The sequence below is a fragment of the Pleurodeles waltl genome, chromosome 7, assembly GCF_031143425.1.
Source record: "Pleurodeles waltl isolate 20211129_DDA chromosome 7, aPleWal1.hap1.20221129, whole genome shotgun sequence".
NCBI classification, from domain to species: domain Eukaryota; kingdom Metazoa; phylum Chordata; class Amphibia; order Caudata; family Salamandridae; genus Pleurodeles; species Pleurodeles waltl.
The window spans coordinates 594,653,796-594,676,829 of record NC_090446.1 but is presented as its reverse complement, the minus strand read 5'-3'; the positions used below and the strand labels follow the sequence as shown (position 1 = coordinate 594,676,829).

Below are 23,034 nucleotides of genomic sequence, written 5' to 3'. Positions count from 1 at the left end.
GTTTCTGGGCCATCCTTCGCTCCACAGTAGGTGATGACCTTAGAAGAGGCCATTGTAAAGAAATGGCTCCCTGTTGCAGTTACCCCCCACTTTTTGCCTGATACTGATGCTGACTTGACTGAGAAGTGTGCTGGGACCCTGCTAACCAGGCCCCAGCACCAGTGTTCTTTCACCTAAAATGTACCATTGTCTCCACAATTGGCACAACCCTGGCACCCAGGTAAGTCCCTTGTAACTGGCACCCCTGGTACCAAGGGCCCTGATGCCAGGGAAGGTCTCTAAGGGCTGCAGCATGTCTTATGCCACCCTAGGGATCCCTCACTCAGCACAGACACACTGCTTGCCAGCTTGTGTGTGCTGGTGGGGAGAAAATGACTAAGTCGACATGGCACTCCCCTCAGGGTGCCATGCCAACCTCACACTGCCTGGCACATAGGTAAGTCACCCCTCTAGCAGGCCTTACAGCCCTAAGGCAGGGTGCACTATACCACAGGTGAGGGCATAGGTGCATGAGCACTATGCCCCTACAGTGTCTAAACAAAACTTTAGACATTGTAAGTGCAGGGTAGCCATAAGAGTATATGGTCTGGGAGTCTGTCAAAAACGAACTCCACAGCTCCATAATGGCTACACTGAATACTGAGAAGTTTGGTATCAAACTTCTCAGAATAATAAACCCCCACTGATGCCAGTGTTGGATTTATTAAAAAATGCACACAGAGGGCATCTTAGAGATACCCCCTGTATTTTACCCAATTGTTCAGTGCAGGACTGACTGGTCTGTGCCAGCCTGTTGCTGAGAGACGAGTTTCTGACCCCATGTGGTGAGAGCCTTTGTGCTCTGAGGACAGAAACAAAGCCTGCTGTGGGTGGAGGTGCTTCACACCTCCCCCCTGCAGGAACTGTAACACCTAGCAGTGAGCCTCAAAGGCTCAGGCTTTGTGTTACAATGCCCCAGGGCACTCCAGCTGGTGGAGATGCCTGCCCCCTGGACACAGCCCCCACTTTTGGCGTTAAGTCCAGGAGAGATAATGAGAAAAACAAGGAGTCGTCACTGGCCAGTCAGGACAGCCCCTAAGGTGTCCTGAGCTGAGGGGACTCTGACTTTTAGAAATCCTCCATCTTGCAGATGGAGGATTCCCCCAATAGGATTAGGGATGTGCCCCCCTCCCCTCAGGGAGGAGGCACAAAGAGGGTGTAGCCACCCTCAGGGCTAGTAGCCATTGGCTACTTACCCCCCCAGACCTAAACACACCCCTAAATCGAGTATTTAGGGGCTCCCCAGAACCTAGGAAACTAGATTCCTGCAACCTAAGAAGAAGAAGAGGACTGCTAAGCTGAAAACCCCTGCAGAGAAGACGGAGACACCAACTGCTTTGGCCCCAGCTCTACCGGCCTGTCTCCCCACTTCTAAAGACATTGCTCCAGCAACGCTTTCCACAGGGACCAGCGACCTCTGAAGCCTCAGAGGACTGCCCTGCATCTAGAAGGACCAAGAACTCCCGAGGACAGTGGCTCTGTTCACCCAAGACTGCGACTTTGCAACAAAGAAGCAACTTTGAAACAACTTGCGTTTCCCGCCGGAAGCGTGAGACTTGACACTCTGCACCGACACCCCCGGCTCGACTTGTGGAGAACAATCACCTCAGGGAGGACTCCCCGGCGACTACGAGACCGTGAGTAGCCAGAGTTGACCCCCCTGAGCCCCCACAGCAACGCCTGCAGAGGGAATCCCGAGGCTCACCCTGACCGCGACTGCCTGCTTCAAAGATCCGAAGCCTGGTAAAGAGACTGCACCCGCAGCCCCCAGGGCCTGAAGGATCCGACCTCCAGTGCAGGAGCGACCCCCAGGTGGCCCTCTCCCTTGCCCAGGTGGTGCCCCCCCCCCCCCCTTTTGCCTGCCTGCCTGTATCGCTGGAGAGACCCCTTGGTCTCCCATTGATTCCTATTGAGAACCCGGGACAAGAAGGCCACAGCACACAGAATGTAATGTCCAACAGTAAAACAAGAATAGATATTCCTGATGTCGTTCTGTAGGTTTGAAGAAGAATTATGAAGTTGAAACAAGTCACGGATCCTGTTTGCAGATAGTGTCTTTATTTATAGTTGCTCAAAGCCATTGAGTCATCATGGAGATACAGCCAACACGTGTTTCGTCACACAGGTGACTTCATCAAGGCTGTGGTAGCTAGCCGATGTGGGTAAGTGGTGATGCTAAGTAGCAAAGTAGCTCAGTGATCAGTTGAGTGGGCTTAGTATAATGGTAAACCTGTAAGTAGTAATGCTGCGCCAAGCAGCTGCAGGTGCGTAAGGTAGAGAGCTTGTGTGATAATGCAGATATAAGAGGCCCTGATACGCCTGTGATCATAACCAGCAAAAAGATTAGCGGTGAGCTTCCCGTAGTCGCGAGATCGTGTAATGAGAACCCGATGCTTGTTTACACATTGCACCCGGCCGCCCCCGTGCTGCTGAGGGTGTACTTTCTGTGTGGACTTGTGCCCCCCCCCCCACCCCCCCCCCCCCCACCCCCACCTGGTGCCCTACAAAACCCCCCTGGTCTGCCCACCGAAGACGCAGGTACTTACCTGCTGGCAGACTGGAACCGGGGCACCCCCTTCTCCATTGAAGCCTATGCGTTTTGGGCACCACTTTGACCTCTGCACCTGACTGGCCCTGAGCTGCTGGTGTGGTAACTTTGGGGATGCTCTGAACCCCCAATGGTGGGCTACCTTGGACTCAAACTTGAACCCCGTAGGTGGTTTACTTACCTGCAAAAACTAACTCTTACTCCCCCCAGGAACTGTTGAAAATTGCACTGTCTAGTTTTAAAATAGCTATATGTCATTTATGTGAAAACTGTATATGCTATTTTGCTAATTCAAAGTTCCTAAAGTTCCTACATGAAATACCTTTCATTTGAAGTATTACTTGTAAATCTTGAACCTGTGGTTCTTAAAATAAACTAAGAAAATATATTTTTCTATACAAAAACCTATTGGCCTGGAATTGTCTCTGTGTGTGTTCCTCATTTATTGCCTGTGTGTGTACAACAAATGCTTAACACTACCCTCTGATAAGCCTACTGCTCGACCACACTACCACAAAATAGAGCATTAGAATTCTCTTTTTGCCACTATCTTACCTCTAAGGGGAACCCTTGGACTCTGTGCATACTATTCCTTACTTTGAAATAGTGCATACAGAGCCAACTTCCTACAGCCTTCCATTAAATGTTTCCTTTGGCTCAAGCGCAATTTGGCACATCTTCTGGCCCCACATAACCTTCAGGACCAGCAGTTGCATTTCAGCTGGTGGGCCTTAGTCAGGCACTGACTGATCTCACTCGCAATCAACCTTATCCACCATTGGCTTTTTGCTGTGCTGCCAGACCTCTGCTGATGGCCTTGAAAGCTGTTGCTCCATCTGTGACGCCATTGGCTTCCGTAAAGTCCAAAAAGACTTCACCCGCCCCAGATTCAGATCCTTTGGCAAAAGCCCACCCCATGGCACACTGTAGCATTACTTAACCGCAAACCTGTGTTGAAGATGACTCACCAGTGGATAAACTTTCTCTAGGTCTTGCTTTGGATGAAAGGCATTTTCTGCTCTGATTCCGATATATTTCAAATGCCTAAGACTATTCCACATGATGATGAGGAGGAGGAGGAGGAGGAGGAGGAGGAGGAGGAGGAGGAGGCAGGCTACTTACTTCCTCTGCATTGTGCTGATGGTCTTCAATTAGACTCGCAGAATGACAGTGGTCTTGATGTCTTCCCTTGCATCGTGCTGGTGCTCTACTCTTGTTGGCCGATGTGTGCCCTCCTATGGACCTTGTGCCTGCAATAGGCCTAGCCTTGGGGTGGTGCATGTCAGACAAGATTTGTGTCTTTTAGAAGACCTCTCTGGATTTGCAGTGGTGGATGTTGATTATCAATCTGATGTACAGCAGGCCATTTCACCCTCCCCTCCCCTGCCACTGACCACAGTGATATGTGTAGTTCTTCTGGGGAGGATACCTGGACAAAGTGGAAATATAAGATATGTTGTCTTTTGGAGCAACATAAACCTGCAGGTGCTATGTACTGTTTGCTTGGCCTTCAAGGTATTGCTTCAGTCAATCAAGTGTAAATCTATCCTCGTGGTCACTAACACCGCAACCACCGTTTTGTCTTTTCCGTGCATGGTGAACCAATAAGCAGGGTCCCTCAGTATCAAAGCAGATGAGTTAGGCAGGGTGTCATCTTGCCGATTTACAAGTGGTTTTATATACCCAGAGATGGTACAAGAAATCTTTGCCTAATGGAGTACGTTCTTGATGGACTGTTTTGCCTAATACGAAAACACTGTGTCCTATGTCTTGCACACTTCAATTCCTGCCTAAAGGATCACTTGGGGGCTTGCTATGCCTTTGGTTGGGCTTCAGTCTTCTTTGTTTATTTCCTCCCTTGCTTCTGGGTTTTAGGGAAAAAAAGGCCAGACCCAGTTCAAGTTGGGAAAGGAGACCCGACCAAGTTAAAGTAATTCTGGCGGCCCTAGATTGGACAAAGGTTTTCTGGCGCTCTGAACTTCTAACTCTTGGCCCCACTTCCACCTCACCCATCTGTCCCAGCAGCAAATCAAGGTGATTCATCCAAAATTACTTAATCTGCACCTCTGTGTGGCGATTAAGCAGAGCCGAGTTAGACACTTCGACCTTCCAGTGCAAGTGTTGGATGTTGTTTTGGACACTCACCAATCTTCTAGTAAGTCCATAGTGGTCACTGGGTTCAAATAATGTAATGGTGTGATAAACATTTTGACCATTAGCAGTCATATTTGTGTACTTTTGTTTGTCTTGTCTTTGACTTGCAAGGTTTTGCTATGGCACAATTAAAGGTTACTTATTGGCCACCGGCCTCGCTCTCTTCTGGATTAGCCCTTGCGATCAGATCACCTGGTTTGATGTGTGTAGGAAGTTGGCTATCTATTCAGTGTACCATTGTTGGGGTATAGTGTGCGAATAGTACAGGTGACCCTTATTGGCAGACAGAGGTTAAAGTAATAACCCTAAATGCTCTGTTTTATGGTAGTGTGGGTGAGCAGTTTAGGCTTAGCAGAGGGTAGTGCTAACCATTTGTTGAACAGTCAATAAATGAGACACACACTCAAGAAGAAACTTGAGCCCAATTTAGAAAAAACAACTTTTTATATTATAATAGAAACTGTTCACAAGGGTCCTAGGAGCAAAGGGACACAGTTGGTGGTCATGGACCCGGACCTGGGAGCTCGAGTGGAGAGGGTTTGTCGGTTGTTCCTGTGCGTCAAAGGTGCTCATAGTTCTTGGTTAGACCTGCAGAGGGTGTAGAAAAACAAAACAACAGGGCCACTCTTGTCAGCTTCGTTGGTTCCCCTCACCCCTTAGTGGGGTGATTGGGTTTAACAGCAGTTGTGGTGTGGTAGACACAAACACGCCTTGGTGCTTGCAACTGCTGTGGTATCCCCAATATTGGTGCAGGGCGACTCCTGGTGGGCTTGGTGTCTCCAGACTTGGTGGGGAGACAGATCTGTACTTCTAGATTTCGGTGACCACCTCCTGGGTGACTGCTGCGTTGGTGGACCCACTGGTCAGCAGATCGAGAAACCATCCTTATGCCGGTAGATTGTTCTCTGCATCAAATGGTTATGCCATGGCTAAAAAGGAGCTTTCTGAGGAAGCTCACACTACTAGAGAACAGGCTGCAACTATGATTCTAGCTGTAGGTGTTTCCATCTTAGCCTGCTAGAGCTGCTACCTAGGTGTCTGTCTATACTTTCACCTGGCACTACTGTATTGATTCTCTGGTTTTGCATGTTTGTTCCTGCAAGACTTCCTGGTAGAACTCTGCACCTCAACACACCTGAGCTCTGCTTCATTACATATTCTAAAGGTGAGGAGCTTGGGGTCTAGGTACAATCAGAAGAATATTAATTACCTTACTTAAAACTCTTTCTGGTGGAAACTGTGGTTATGCTCCTGTCATTGTCCTCTCGCCTTCTAGTTCTGTGCAGTGACTTCCTGTATTAATAAAATCCCCATTGGATTTGCTCATTGCTAGTTATCACAGCAGTCTTGCCAGTTACATTTCCATATCTGAATTCGTGAAAAGGAGGAAAATGAACTTTGACGTGTGGGTGATAAAGTGCCCCCATATACACACACTCACACTCTCCAAGGATGTGCATTCGAGGCTAATGGTGCCATCCACAGGGAAGCTAAAGTATTTTTTCCCCTGATAGTTTGGTGCCTGGGAGGATTCTAGAGGTTAGGAGTCTGTGATAGGTGGGGGTAACACCTCAGAGTTACAGAAGAAAAGTAATTTAGTCTCTTCTATGTATCTTTTATCCTGCATTTTATTGGCATATGATTTTTTTGATTTTTGGCAAATATCATCATGATTAAAAGGGCTGGAGAACAAGTAAATACCGTGGTACACGCTTTCCATGTTTCTTCCCCACAACTTGGGTAGCTAATATAGAAACACGCATTGCTTAAGGTCTTATGCAGTTGTCATATGTCTGAAAATGTGCACACTCACTGAAGAGTAGGGTGAATTGCTCTATAATTGGGGCACAAAGAAATGGGAGCGGTCCCACGATTGAAAGGCACCAATATGTGCCCATAAGAACAAACCGCTCCTTTCTTTTGATTCTTCTTCCTGGAGTTTCTCTAGTAGCACCATGGTCTGTAACACGTATTGACCATTTTGTGCTGTTGAGCTCTTTTTCCAGTAACTAAATGATACAGCGATGGACCAGCTGCCCCCAACTCTAGTGTGGTGGAAAACAGATGATTAACATGTGGCCTCCTGCTGACCGCCTCAGTCCTCTTTACTCTTGTATGCTTCGTCTCTGACCAGTCCTTGTCCTTGTGGCGCAGACTAGAATGAACTGATCATTTGAGACAGGTGAGGTGCTGAGATTGGTCATTATTGGGCTGCTGGGTAATTTTGCTGCTCATACCATAGTTAAGGGTTCCTTAACTTGGCATTGATTGCCCAGTCGCGCCAGCACGAAGAGCTGGAAATCATCTGTGACTGCAAATGTCAGGGTGAAGTTACAGGTGAGTATTTCATTGGTCCCCTTGCTTTCTGTTGCTTTGGTTACACAGTTTCCTCTTCCCCTTATACTCATAATTACTTTGGTGCATACCCAGATTGTTCTGCCTTCCTTGTTGCTTCATTTCCATATTTTAGTCTACCCTTTCTAAATATCTGCAACTTATTTCATACCTTCTTTGCCTCATCCATTTTATATGTTGTTCTCCTGTCTGCTGCTGTCCCCATCCTGTCCTGTCCCCATCCTTGCCCTGTCCCCATCCTAGCTGACCCCATCCCCCACAAGTAATACTCCCTGTTTTTTTCCTCTTCCTTTCCATTGCTCTACCTGTGGTATCAATGAGTTTCTAATGTGTCTTGTCTTGTGAAATATTCCAGATGTTGAGCGGTATGAGAGACTGAGAGCGCCTCCTCCTTCAACCTCCCGGTGTTTCACAGTAGACGTGGACAAGAAACTTGAGGAAGGACAGAAGGTAAAAGCTCATCTTAATGTCTCCTGGTTGGTCAGCAAACAAGTAACTCGGTCATACAACCCTATATTCCTTTCTAGTGAATATCCCTTTCTAGTGAATATCCATTCTAAGAGTTAGATTTTTATGATCGAAAACTATTATTTACAGGTAAAATGTTCTGTTATCCGATTTATATGTCCGCTTTCAATTGGTGAACTTTTCCTTCATGAAATTATGGGGGTCCATTTAGAAATCCAACAGTTGCCAACTTTCGAGGTGTTTTTCTTTTGGTTTACTACATCCTCCTGGTATCCCCTTTCTCAGGATTTGATGGAACAGTAGGTGTGCACAACATTTGAGATGCAGATGGAAGGAGTTGTGTGGACATCACCAGCCTCGTGTAGAGTGTCTGAGAAGCACCTGGATACAACACAAAGCCCATCCCCCAGTTGCAATTATTTTAAACTCTTCAGACGTATTCCAAAATAGTGATTAGCCAACTAAGTAAAACTGTTTCTGAAACTCACAAATGAAATCGCAGGGAACAGGAAAATAATAGTGGTATAAACATATTAGTGATGTAAAATTGTATGAGATCATGCTTTAATCAAGGGTTGGGTTTATTCCACAATGAACAGAATGGTTGCAGTTCAGTTACTGAACCTTATTATCCTAATGGCTCAAGGACAAGAAAATTTTACCAAAACGATGGCGCGCCATTGACTAATTTCTGTATACAACTACAACATTTTTTTTTTTTTTTATTTATTTTTTTTTTTATCCCAGTGAACATTTATTTCACTGTCTATTTGTTAGTTGGTGCATAAATTACTCAACACTTGTTTAGAGCATGATTTTCACATCACTTTACATTACTAAAGTTCTGTTAAATCCCTTTTGTGATTTCATTTGTGTGTTTTAAAGAGTTACCTAATTTGCAAACCACTATTTTGAATAGGTTAAATGGGCTTCAAGTAGTTGTGTATAGGTATCCTACTGTGCTGTTGTATACCCATACCTACATTGCTGAGGGGATACTGGGTGCCCTAAAATTGTTAATGAGATCTGCCTGCAGCACAGGAATGTATTCATATTCCCCTCTCCCCTTTCTTCCCCTCTAGCATGGGAACAAAATGTCTGTTTAGAAACTATTATTGTACTTAAGTGGAAGGATTAAGGCAACACTGTGGAAGGTGTGCTGTGGCTGGCAGTGGTTTCTGCTAGGGCAGTAATGGGATCAGACAATTATTCAGGGAAGCCTTTGTGGAGTTCGGAATTTATGCCCTATTGTGGTAGGTAATTGTGTTGCCCACATTCTGTAACTGGCTTGTTTGATTTTTCCAGCATCTCAATCTGAGCCTCAGCTCTGTTCGCTGCGGCTTGGCCTTTCAGGATACAAGACATCTTGTTTTGGTAAACTACCCATGTTTCCTGCTTTATCCCTTGTGATTATGGGATACCTTCTGTACATTGTAATTCTTCTGCAGCCTTTCCTTGATTCTGGGGTGTTGCCATTAGTTCTGAGATACAGCATGCACACTGGCTGTTGACAGGTTTATAATGGAGCTTTTTTTGCCAATATCGCTGCTTGGGGCAGCCTTCCCTGGGTGTGGTGTGGGATCTCCCGGGTGTGCAGCATGTGTCATTCTCTGGTTAATTTATTGTCCCTTATTTGCCAGACTTGGAAACAAATACCAGATATTTTCAAGCAAGCATACAGAACAATTTCTGAATTTTGCACAAGTATTTGGTTGGTGAACAGTCACCCCTCCCCACCCCCCCCCATAAGGAATTTATAATAAAATGTGGACACAGCACATAAGCATTATTATTCAGCAGCAGTAAATAATTGCCCATGTTTTTGCAAACTACCGGGAAATCTCCCACTGTCCCGAGCATTATCCAGCTCTGCCTTCAATAATAACCGGCACTGCTGTCTGTTTGAATACTGTCTTGTTTGTTTAACTTGTAACCCAATTGCATGGGTGTGTTTGGACCTGCAAGTTCCTAGTTCTTGTATAGAACCCTCAGACAATTCTAAGCAGTCTACAGTGAGGTTGACTTTAGGATATTTCCTTACACTTCAGTTTAAACTTCCAAACCCTGTCATCTCTCCTCCTTCTACCGCCACCATTCATCTCCCTCCAACAACACACACTTGCAAATGGTCTTAGTGCTTTAGCTCCTTGGCCATATATCCTAAACGATTTTTGTAAACAGGTTGAAGTGTGGCAGATTTTTTGAAGCCTTGGACAACTAAGCCATTCCTATGAATACACAATGCTGTTAACCCCCCTCCGGCCCTCCCCCCTTACATAAATCTCCCATGCTTGGCCTTCCAAGCAGTCCTTTGACTGGTGTTAGATGTGTCATTTGTGTGTGTGTTTTTTTCTTTCTTTCAAAAATATATAAACCGATTCTTCATTAACATCCATAAACAGCACCATGTCACGTATGGTTGTAAACAGCATCTTTTTCTCAGTCTTTTTTTTATCGAGCCATGGACTTAATCATAGACTTGCTGGAGATTGATACTTCAGTCCTCCTTATGTTGTAATATTCTTCCCCTTTTCTCAGAATGTCAGACTCCTGAGGTCTGAGCTTCAGAAACTGGGAGATTCTCTTCAGTCAGCCGAGCGGTCGTGCTGCCATAACACCAGCGCCAGGAAGTTGCGCTTTACCTTGAACACCTGTGAAGATATCCTAGCCAAACAGGTATGAATGTTTTTAAAAATTTTTAATATATGGTGCGAATACCAAATAGCCTTCTGAAGCTCATTTTTGTATGATGGACTGAATTGTTTATTTACTCAAAAGTGGCGTTAGCCTTTAGCCTGCCCTACTTGACAAGGGAGCGACAAAGAAAGATCCCACACCCTTTCATTAGTAGACTTTCCAGGTATTACTTTTGGGGCAGCCTTCTCTGGGTGTTGTGTGGGATCTCCCGGGTGTGCAGCATGTGTCAGTAACCTTGTTAACTGGAATACAATACAGAAAGGTTGTGATCCCAATGTAACAAGATAGGTTCATTTTATAGTCTTGGACGAGCTGCTATTTAACGTATGAGCCCAGATGGTAAAGGGTTGTGTTGTTGTTTCATAGATTTTAGCTTTGCATTCAATACCAGTAGTAGAAATTTTGCAGACATGGAGCTGGGAAGAGAGGACACTTGACAATATCACATGGATAAACTGTGTAAGGTACCTTGATGTCTGCTTAAGTGATTACATTCCAACTAAAATAAAAGTGAATAATTGTCTTATAGTTTATATTTAGACAATAGACTGTGTGCACTTGTGGATTTAATACCGTTCCCCTGCTTTTATTACACCCACTTGTCCCCAAGAGTATCAAGGAGCCCGTGCCAATGAATTGAATTGTAGTCAGATTGAGACTGCATACCAATGATAGTCTCATCTGACTGCCTTCCGATGGGGCTTTAATATGCAATTTTGCTGTGTTAATCTTGGTTCACAAAATTTTGCATTATTCCACCATGTACTGAATGGGTTCAGAATGGTCTGTTCTTTTTTTAAAAAAAATTATATTCCCTCTAACATTAGCTAGCGGTAGCAGTGCCAGCCCCCATGACGCTGCCCGTAAGCCCACAACGAGCCATTATGGAGTTGCCGTCTTTAGATTCTTGTTCCACTATTAGCTTCAGAAGCAGTGTTGAGAGCTCCAGATAGTCGTTGAGGAGTACAGATGCGTTGCTGAAATGCTGAGTACAGCACCAAGATGAAACATGGATGACAAAACAATGAGGTATTGAAAAAGTGTTGGAAAACAAAAGCAGACTTTTGTTTTTTCTTTTGCACTTTTTCCACATTGGGTCAAAGACTGCAAAGCCTCGTTATGGCTATTACCAGGTCTCATGTAAGAGAAGTGATGGAAAATACTTTTTATTTTTTTGCCCAATTGCCAACATAAATTGATACAGAAGGACATCTATAGTTTTTGGTATCTGTGCTTACTGAAGGACCTTAAGTCCAAATATTGTTAGATATGTGAGACTCTCACCAAGAACCTAGAAAGTCAGGGAGAAATAATGCTGGGCACACTATTCCATGTTGCAGGCAAAGCGAGTGTCCCTGAAAGACCTTGGGTTGTCAGATGGTGACGACTTAGAATATAAATAGGAGGCGCAGGGAGAGCATTGCAACGAACGAATGAATGAATGAATGAATGAAGGATGGGCACTGAGATAAGACACAGTAACTGAAGAAGATGAGTGGGACAACTACCTCATTCCCACCCCCTCTCCACCTCTGGCCACGTCAGTGGATTCCCCTTCAGAAGATAGTGAGAGATTCCAGAACCTAATGGATAGAGCAGCGAAAAGGTTTGGACTGCCACTATTAACAAGGGAGACACTGTTTCCTTTATGACTTCATTGAACCCGCAAAGAATTCAATAGGAGCGATTCCAATAGCAGATTTCATCTGGCAGGAAGGACTCAGGGCAGTGAAAAATCCAGCCACTGTATCTCTGGTAATCCCACAGCTTGATTAAAAAAAATACAAAGCACCGGACAATCCTCCAGCTTGCCTTATTTGGACAAACAAAACCTGATTTGGTAGTGTCGCAAGCAGCGCAGCGGTGCTCAAAGAACCCCTCTGCACAAATATCTCCTCTGGATAAAGAGGGCCGTAGGTTAGACAGCAATGGAAAAAGATTCACAACAATGGCAGCTGCTACTGTAAGAGCAGCGAACTCGCTGGCTATTTTAGCTCGTTATGACTGCCAAATGTGGTCGGACATGGCACCATACATGGACATATTACCTGATGAGGAAAAATTAGAAGCACGCAAGATCCTACAGGAGGGGGAACGCTTCTGGCCAGATCTGATTGACTCTGCAATCGATGCGTCTATCAAAGGATTCAGTATAGCGGGGCTGCAGTTCTGCGCAGGCAGGGATGGCTGAGATCCACCTCCTTCCATTCAGAAATACAACCAAAAATGCTACACATGCCGTTTGACGGTGAATCATTGTTTGGCAAGCATGTGGATGATGCCTTGCAATCTATAAAGGCTGACAGAGATACAGCGAAGTCCCTTGGCATGCTCCAGTACCAAAGACAACCCTTTCGAGGAGCATAGGGAAGTGGAAATTATTCCTTTCGACTAGGCTATCAGCCATATTGGCAGTATCCGCATGGACAGACACAGTACCAACCTCAGTACACACAACCAACCTCAGTACACACAACAACAGCAGTACAGACAGCCTCCAGCAGCTGCATTTAGACACAGTTCCAGATGGAAGTTACCTGCAAGAAGCAGAGATACTCTAAAACAGTGACCAAACAAGAGTACCATCTACCTCACCAACATCTTGAATCGAAGGGAGAATATTTTCCAAAAATTCTAAAGGCAGTAGGATTCTACTCTTACTTTTTTCTCATAAAAAAACCCGCAGGAGATTGGCACCCGATCTCCGAAGAATCAACAAATTCCTAAAAAAGCAGACTTTTCACATGTTGACTCTTCAGGATATACTACAACTCTTGAACAACTGAGATCATGTGACGTCTCTTGATCTACAGGATGCGTGTTTTCATGTCCCAATACGTCCAGGTCATCACAAATTCCTATAATTCCAAGTATCCAGTATCCACTTTCAATTCAAAGTGCTTTCATTTGAACTAAAGTCTGCTCCCAGAATCTTTACAAAGATGTTGGTTGCAGTAGCAGCACCTCTCAGACAACAGGGAATCCAGGTATTCCCATACTTAGACAAGTTTTTCATAAAAGATCCTACATCACAACAAACGGCAGCAGCCACAACCGCCTGCCTTTCACTATTCAGCAAATTGGGGCTTACAACAAATTACCACAAATCACAACTAAAACCAACAACAAAGATAATGTTCTGTTTATCATTCTAGACATGCTAAGGAACAAAGGCTATCCCTCAAAGGACAGGCAGGAAAAAAATAATCAGCTGGCAAACAAACTATCCAGAAGAAAATCTGTTTCTGTTCGGATGTACAAATCTATTTGAACAAGCAGGGAGAAACCTGCTCCCAGGAACTCTCTGCTCAGGCTCAAGAGATGTGGAACTGGGCACTTCAGCACCACATAACCATCAGGGAAGAACATCTACCAGTAATATCCAATCTCCTGGCAGAATCCTTCAGCAGGACCATAATTCCTTATCACGAATGAGAGCTAAACCAACAGATTCTGGACTCTATTTTGTCGGTGGGGCAAACCAAACTTGGATCTGTTTGCAGCGAAGGGGAACAAGAATTACCTGTTCTTTGCAAGTTGGCATCCCCAAAAAGAATTGTGGGGTAATACATTTTTGATATTGGTCAGGGATATATGCCTCTGCTTTTCCACCGATTCCGTTGATCCCAAAAGTTATCAACAAGATAGAGGGAACCTTGTAGACTTCTCTTCATAGCTCCTAGATGACCTAGGCAATTCTGGTTTACTGAAATCCTGCTCCTCTCGGAACTACCTCGTCTACAGCTCACAGTAACACCATCATTGTTGACAATGAACCAGGGCCAGATACAACATCCAGCCTCGACATCACTACATTTGTCAGCATGGATCCTGAATACAATGAGTTCTTCTAGATAATCATCTCATCGGAATGCAGAGAAATTCTTTCCAAGGCAAGGGTGGACACCACAAATAGAACTTATAAGTTCACATGGAGATGATTCTGTCTTTGGTATGTGTCTTCCAACATCCACCCACTACCAGCACAACCACAGCAAATTCTCCCACATTTGCTACATCAAAATCAGGATTCTCATTCCTCAATAAAAGTGCACTTAGCGGCAATTTCTAGATTTTGGCGCACCAGTAATGCGCCGTCTCTGTGGTCCACTCGCATTATTAAGCAATTCCTCAAAGGTCTCGTCATGACTTTTCCACCAGTTTGAAACTCTCCACCTCTGTGGTATCTTAACATAGTCCTGGGACAACTTATGAAGCTGCCATTTGAGCTGATTCACAAATCTGATATCAAGTATCTCACATGTAAAAGAGCTAAATTACTAGCTCTCACATCTGCGAAGAGAGTAAGCGACATACAAGCGTTTACCATCAATCAGCCATTCCTGCAATTCACTACAGACAGTGTTATTTTGAGTACAAACACAAGAATTATTCCAAAAGTTGTCGGAATTTCACTTAAATGAATCTGTGGTTCTCGTAACTTTTTTCTCAAATCCTCAGACGCCAGTTGAAAAGTCTTTACACTCCTTAGATTTTAAACAATGTCTAAAGTTCTACTTACAGAGAACGCATCACACAAGAAAATCGGACCAATTGTTTCTGGCATATGGAGGCATGAGAAAAGGACACTCGCTTACCAAACAAACCATTGCCAGATTGATAGTGGCTACTATAAATTTTTGCTACACAAAGCTCGGAAAACCTTTGCAGGGAAGAGTAAGAGCCCACTCGCCTAGAGCTGTAGGCACATCAACGGCTCTTTTTGCTGGGGTGTTGATTCACCATATCTGCAGAGCAGCAACATGGTCAAACAGGCATGCATTCACAAAACATTATTACCTGGACGAGAGCCATAAAACAGATGCAGCAGTGGGACAGGGGAGAGCTATGCCATCTCTTTGCATAAGGTGAGTCTTTGTCTTTTCCCACCATCCACTATTTGTGATTATTATAATGAATATGTTTTACTTAGTACATTGCTTATTAATCTGATTAAAGAATGTGAATTTATGAAAGGTCCAATACTGGAGAAGGAAATTAGTTACTTACCTGTAATTGTGGTTCTCCAGTATTGGTATCTTTCATAGATTCAAATGCGACCCACCTTCCTCCCCTCAGAGGCTCCACTTACTCATAAAAATTATATTAAGATCAGACTAGTGCTAAAAAAAAATCTTAGGGCTTCAGTCTCTGTTGGGGGTTTTCTAGAGGGTGCTTCTGTCTGATTGGTTATAAGTGAAGTTTGGTTCTTTAAAAAATAAAATGTAGATAGGCTATTAAGATAACTTATTGTAGGAAGTTGGCTCTGTATGTGCTATTTCAAAGTAAGGAATAGCATGCACAGAGTCCAAGGGTTCCCCTTAGAGGTAAAATAGTGGTAAAAAAGAGATAATACTAATGCTCTATTTTGTGGTAGTGTGGTCGAGCAGTAGGCTTATCCAAGGAGTAGTGTTAAGCATTTGTTGTACATACACAAGACAATAAATGAGGTACACACACTCAGAGACAAATCCAGCCAATAGGTTTTTATATAGAAAAATATCTTTTCTTAGTTTATTTTAAGAACCACAGGTTCAAATTCTACATGTAATATCTCATTCGAAAGGTATTGCAGGTAAGTACTTTAGGAACTTCAAATCATCAAAATTGCATGTATACTTTTCAAGTTATTGACAAATAGCTGTTTTAAAAGTGGACACTTAGTGCAATTTTCACAGTTCCTGGGGGAGGTAAGTTTTTGTTAGTTTTACCAGGTAAGTAGGACACTTACAGGGTTCAGTTCTTGGTCCAAGGTAGCCCACCGTTGGGGGTTCAGAGCAACCCCAAAGTCACCACACCAGCAGCTCAGGGCCGGTCAGGTGCAGAGTTCAAAGTGGTGCCCAAAACACATAGGCTAGAATGGAGAGAAGGGGGTGCCCCGGTTCCGGTCTGCTTGCAGGTAAGTACCCGTGTCTTCGGAGGGCAGACCAGGGGGGTTTTGTAGGGCACCGGGGGGGACACAAGTCCACACAGAAATTTCACCCTCAGCAGCGCGGGGGCGGCCGGGTGCAGTGTAGAAACAAGCGTCGGGTTTTCAATGTTAGTCTATGAGAGATCTCGGGATCTCTTCAGCGCTGCAGGCAGGCAAGGGGGGGATTCCTCGGGGAAACCTCCACTTGGGCAAGGGAGAGGGACTCCTGGGGGTCACTTCTCCAGTGAAAGTCCGGTCCTTCAGGTCCTGGGGGCTGCGGGTGCAGGGTCTCTCCCAGGCGTCGGGACTTTTAGGTTCAAAGAGTCGCGGTCAGGGGAAGCCTCGGGATTCCCTCTGCAGGCGGCGCTGTGGGGGCTCAGGGGGGACAGGTTTTGGTACTCACAGTATCAGAGTAGTCCTGGGGTCCCTCCTGAGGTGTTGGATCGCCACCAGCCGAGTCGGGGTCGCCGGGTGCAGTGTTGCGAGTTTCACGCTTCTATTTCCTTACACTTATTATTCCTATTTTAGCCTATGTTACTGGTATATACTGCTTTATTAAGGTAACGTGGGACTCCCACTTCAGGGAATATTCAAGCATGTGAATCTATCAAAGATACCAATACTGGAGAATCTCAGTTACAGGAAAGTAACTAATTTTCTTTTCAGGGGACAACTCTAAGGTGCTCTCTGAGTGCATGTATCAATAAATCCATCACTGGCATCAATGAGGATTTATTAATACAAGATGTTTGATACCAAACATCCCTTTTTTTCAGTGAAACCATTATAGCTGGGGAACACATATTGACCAGTGTCCAGTACATGTACTTAAAATTGTTTGCCTGTTCACTCACTGTCTAAGAATCGACAAACAGATAGCAGGGGAATATCTGCTCTTGCATATATGTCCTCATATGTAATATAATGAACCCTGCCTTAGGACTTTAAGGCCTGCTGTAGGGATGACTTGCATATATTGCATGCAGTGTTAGGGGACATGGCACACAGGCTGTGTGCCATGTCATGTTTTCACTTTTAGCTGCACCCAGACACACATCCTGCAGTGGCAGTCTGCATGTGCCAGGTGAGGGGTCCCTGAGAGTGCGCAATACATTCTGCAGCGCTTCAGGACCGTCTTTGGTACCCATGCCCTAGGTACCAGGGATACCATTTACTAGGGACTTACAGGGGATCCAAAGGTATTGCCAATTGGGAAACAATTGCACAGTTTTAGGGAAAGAGATCTGGTACATGGGACCTGTTTAGCAGGAACCAAGTGCACTTCCATTCAAAATTACATTGAATACCAGACAAAAAGTGGGGGTGACCATGTCAAAAAGTTGCACTTTGCTACACATTTGGACCAGATTTTTTTAAACAAGTAAAAAGGCACATACATAAAACATTTGATCAACTTTAACTCACACATTAAATTGAAGTTACCAAGCTTCTATCAATGACTCATTATAATTGCTTTGCTACATGTGTCCTGTGTGTTTCCGGGAGGTGTGGTCTTAAATGAATGGTTGGTTGGTCATCCCTTAATCTGAAATAAATATTTTGGAGAAAAAACACATTTAGACATGCTGGCCTAATATTAGATAGTAAAATTGTGCTCAGCATGCCCATCTACAACAGAACCAATTGCAAACCAGTGAATACAGGTAAGTAACATAATACACATTCCCAGCCATGAGAAGAGACATAAAACACTCCTCGTGGTCTCAATTATATTATCAGCAGTTTTTTTTCAAAGATGTACTTCTGAGACAAAATGTAATTGAGCCGTTACATTGATGACCTACCTCCAGTTTTTACCCGTTACGTGCTATTGTAAATTATAGATTTTTTGTGACCCTTCAGGATTGTTGTGTACTGTCATTGAGAAGCAGCGTGTGCTTGTCCTTGATACCTGGTAACATTGGAATACCCAAACTCACTTATGGGTGACCTCTGTAGAAAAATCTTGCCACCTTACTAGTGTGTGGTGAGTGTTAGATTTGTAGATCCAAGTTTTCCCGGTACTGACTACTGTCCTGTTGGATGTCCTTTTCTTGTCTGGAATATGATTTTGTCCTGGAAGAGACTGGTGGTTTAGGCTCTTGCATGCCTATGGACATGCCATCTGGAAATAGAGAATGTTGAGCAAGGTTGGTGAAAGTGCCCTCTTGATATTTGGGCTCCCATGAGATGTAGGTTCTCTCAATGTTCTGTCTTGCACCATTAGGTAATTTGAAGTTAATGTCCTCTTACTATAAAGACTCATATTTGAGGGGTGTGGTCACCTTGTGCCATTAACATCTTGACGTGAGGCTTCAGTTCACTTTGTTTTTGTGGCATCTTTCATTTCAAGGCCATGATTTCTACTTTACACTTAAGCCAAAGACAGCCAATAAAGTTCGTGCCCTCTTCCCCTCACTGCTCATTCTCCACCATGAAGATGGTCACTGTATTAGCTAAACCCCTTTTATAGTGCCATGTGTCACTGAAAAATATACTGAGCTCTGATCTTGTTATTCATCAGACAATCCTGTCAGAAAATGCCTTTAGTGGCTGTTTGAAAATCGCTTGGGAAACAACTGACAATATGATATGATTCTGCCCTTAAGGAACTGTTTTCTCTATAGATACTCCAGGCATTCAAAGACACCATCATTCCTTACATTGTTTGGCTTCTGTCTCACCAGTTCTTGTAACCTATAACTTCACCTATGTGCATTCAAGGATCCATGATCTCCCAGTTCTCGTTTGCCTGAAATTTTAAACTACAAGTGGATGGTCGTGTGGTCGAGCCCTGAAACATGTCTAGTTTCCAAGGTTAGCTTCTCAGAGGTAAAATTGACTGAGGCAGCCTGCACACACTTACATATATTGTGTGCTTTCAGCTTTTAGGCACTATCAGATCAGTAATGCAGCTTTAACAGAGTACAGCACAGCAGACTCATGAGTTTAACAACAATGTGTGTTACAGCTAAAGGTCATACAGTAATCACAGTGAGACCGGTTAAAAACGTAATGACATGAAAACAGAGTCAATTAGTCTATCAAACATGTACTATAAGCATTGCCAAACAGTGTTGCCAGTCTGCTCTCACATCATAAGCCGTGAAGCAGATGTAATGTTAGCTGTGACGGGCAAGTAGACTTTCTCAATGTCCGTCCTACGTCCAAAATGCCTGCCAAAGTCGCAATTGCATTTATCTGTAATTTCCTAACTTGAGGGCCCATTTCTTTGCGACCGCTAATCCTAGTAGCACTTGGAGTCTGAATTTTAGCTACAGGTTTCTTTGTATCTCTGGGTGTATGATATCCAAATAGACTTCATCGGTCTTACTGTGTGTTACCTCTGGGTGGGTGGCATACTTCCTTCTTTTGCAGATTCCATAATTAACTGTGTCTCAGTTTCCAGTGACTTAATTTATCTATCTCTGCTGGTTTCATTGACTGCGTTGGGTTTTTCCAGAAATGTAAATATCCGATTCCGTTTAGGGTTGTTATGTGATTTAACCATTGGGTTTTCGCAGAGCCGTCTAGTGTCTACAACTCGGGTATAGATTTTTTTCCTTCTATTAATTGCAGCAGGATTCAGCCAGTCTGGTCCAGAACAGGACGTGTTTTGGCTGGATGTTTTCTGCTATGATATCTAAACCAAGTTAGTCGAGGAACTTCTATGGGGTGCCTTAGTTGCGGTGTAGCATGGCTCTTAAAACGTTATTTTCAGTCCTTTTGGCTTTTTTTTTTAGCTTTCCTGAAACTCTGTCATACACAACCAACGCCAAAGCTTTCATCCTGTACACACCTAGAACTGGTTTTATTGAAGTCCTGCCAATTTTATTTTTGCGTTGTAGCATGGCTTCTAAAATTTTTTTGTTCATAGCGGGTACTATCTTTTTCTTGTGTTTGATCCAGTTTAGTTTATATTTGAACAATATGCCCAAGAAGTTGAAGACACTGATTTGCTCTAGAACAATTCCATTTATATAAAAAGCGCTCATTATTTTGATTTTCTAGTTCATAATAATGAACTTTACCTTGCTTGCCTTTATGGTGAGCATTTTCATTTATCAGTAGGTTTTGAAACCCTTAGGCAAGTGATGCAAACCTAACTTAGTCTGTTGGGAGTGCTGCTTTATTAGAAAAAAGGAGAATTGGTATTCTTTCGTTTCCCGGTTCTTGGGTGCCTAGGTTTAGATCAAGAACAAAAAATGCTGTAATTTATGTAAATATTAAATACAAGTGTAGCTAGTATGCAGCGTTGTCGGCCTCCCACTTCAATCGCCAAATCAGTCATATATTCGCCCAAGTTGTTCATTCCTGACTTTGGCCATGGTATAATGGAGGTGCTTTAAGGCTGTTTGCAAGTCACCAGTACTCTTTCTGGGTCACTGTGATCCAAAGAAGAGTTCTCTCGATTGAGTCAAAGGTTGTATTAAGATCGACAAAGGTCAAATATAAGGGTGTTTTCTACAAATCAGAATATTTAATGTGAATCAAATAGAGCCTAATGGCCCGCTATCTTTTTTATGAACCCAGCCCGATACCTGGAAAAGATCTTTTTCACTTCAGCCCAGTCTTGCAGGTGTTCAGATAGTAGTTTAGCGTATATTTTCCCTGCTATGTCCAGCGGCAATATCTGACAGCTACTATTACAATTACACCAAACAGTTCCCAGAGAGACTTTGTTTTGACCAACTGCATGTACTAAGACCTTGTCAATTAAGTGATTTATGGTGGGATGTTGAATAATGATACCAATTGGCAAATAGATAATTGCTATAATTTCACCCTGCTGTGAATTAGCATCAAAATACGTTTTAAAAACCTGTGAAAATGCAAATATGCCTCTTAAGAGCAGCAGCTCCCTCTTCCATCCCTCTGCAGCACTAACATGCGGGATTGTGGATTCACAAAAGATGGAAAGATGATTTGTAAGAAGAACCTTTCGGAAACTGTCAATGCATGAGCACTTACCAAAGGAATCTAGATAGAAAGAGCTTTTAGGCAAAGAGAATCTGGGGCTTCTGATCAATACACTCCAACTCAATGTTTTTTTTATTTTTTATTTTTTTAAGAGCACTAGAGTTTGCTTCGAGTTAGCCCAATTTGTCACTCGTGGAGTTGTTTCATGAGGCAGAACTGTTAAACGGACAGCAAGAGAGAAAGAAACTAACCATCTGAGTGAACTGATCGCTTGTTTCTGCTTCATGCTAGTGACTGGGTGATTTGGGGGCTGGGGAAAGTGGGGATAAGGCTTCTTTAGCATCTGAGATTACACAACAACTTGATTTGTTTACTTCAACAGGCACAATCCTTGGCAGAGCTGCAGAATAATATGACGCTGGTGAAGATGGATCTAAAGAGGAAAGTCGCCTGCATTGCAGAGCAGTACAACATAGTGCACAAACTGCAGGACATGCCATTCAAGAAACGCCAGTGCAATGATGCTGAGAACATGACTCCCAACCAAAGTTCTGGCAAAAAGATGCTGCCCAGCAAGTTCCTGCCCAAGACCCCAGCCTGGCAAAGTGTGTCTGAAAGCCCCTATGGCCGGATCCTGCGTTCACGCCAAACTCCAGGGTTCAAGACTTTAGCATTTGGCACCAAATTTTAAGCATGCGGGCTGATTAATAGCCCCAGGAGTCATCCTCCAGTGTTAATTATCCACATAAAAAATCCTGTTTTATCGTCTGTATAATTGTATATATATTTTTATTACCAATTTGTATTTTAAAGAGGTACGATCCTCTTCAACTTTATACTGCCCTACAGTGCCTTGAGTTTTCCTCAATTTCTGGACACTTTAAGGAATATTGACTTGGTTTGTTCGACTATGGCTGTTTTTTCTGTCCTGTCTTAGCTGGAATGAACATGTGGACCCTTTGGCAGTGCATGTTGAGGTGACCTCGGACTATCTTCTCAGCTCCCATCCACTACTTGTATGAAGCTGTGGCTCTCGAACCACCCCCTACTGGACAGACATGGCGTTGTGTAGAAAGCACACATCTCGTGCATCAGCTTGGATTGCACACTGCTCACGGCTGCTCTAAACTCGAAACGTTTTCTGTAGGGGTGCAATCAAGGAATATTTAAAGGGAAAAAGCAGTGCTGCAACTGTTCCTGGGCATGTGGCTCCATTTCCAGCTTTGCATCAGTAGTCTGTTATGTCGTCTTCACTAGCGTGTGTGTTTATGAGGTGCAATATATAGCATGTCTAGGGTAATCAAATAAAACAGTTTATGGACCTAATGGATGACTGGTGCTTCAGTCTGATTCTGATTGGATCTTGGCAACAAACTCTACATATGAGTGTTTCATGAATGAAAAGTGGTAGTAAACTTCTTTTGGTGTTTGGGTACGCCAGACTCTAACAATCAGTGCTCCATGCTTGAGACACTGACAGCACATTGGAGATTCTTATGTTATACAGTGAATTCACCTGTGTTCCAATTCCTTGTCATTTAGTAGTTAAACCTGAAGTTGACATAAACTGTGTTTAAACAAAACTGGTGTCTGCAATTCCACCCGCTGCATGGTGTTCATGGCACACAAACGAAATAATGCAGTTAGCCTACACTATTTTAAGATACCTTTTTCCAAAGTCATTCTGAAACGTGAGGCTGTAAAAGCATCTAAATTTGTGCCTACACTAGATCCCAACACAACTTTCCCATGGCCTGGACTTGCAATGGTCAGAATTTGAAATCAATGCGAAGAATCTTTTGGTCTAGGGTTTTCACCGATTTTTTAATGTCCTAGAAGGCGATGACAATACTGAACTATATTACGTTACCTCTTAGTATTTTTTTTGTGTGTATCTGTTATGGTTTTTTGTTGTTGTTTTTTTTCTGTAATTTCTTCAAAA

The 23,034-nt window shown here is 43.6% G+C and overlaps 1 protein-coding gene across 6 annotated transcripts in view; it reads left to right on the top strand.

The window, feature by feature from the left end:
* KIF20A (kinesin family member 20A) overlaps nt 1-22,418 on the top strand; it is a 91,506-nt gene extending 69,088 nt beyond the window's left edge. For 4 of the 6 annotated variants that reach the window (XM_069244459.1, XM_069244462.1, XM_069244457.1 and 1 more), the window contains exons 17-20: nt 7,452-7,546; nt 8,870-8,938; nt 10,103-10,240; nt 21,475-21,920. In XM_069244459.1, the coding sequence (XP_069100560.1) occupies nt 7,452-7,546; nt 8,870-8,938; nt 10,103-10,240; nt 21,475-21,783 (611 nt within the window). In that variant the 3' untranslated portion in view covers nt 21,784-21,920. Of the gene's footprint in view, nt 1-7,451; nt 7,547-8,869; nt 8,939-10,102; nt 10,241-21,474 lie in introns of all 6 variants that reach the window. The other 2 variants (XM_069244461.1, XM_069244458.1) reach the window with 2 other exon arrangements.
* The last annotated feature ends 616 nt before the right edge of the window (nt 22,419-23,034 follow it).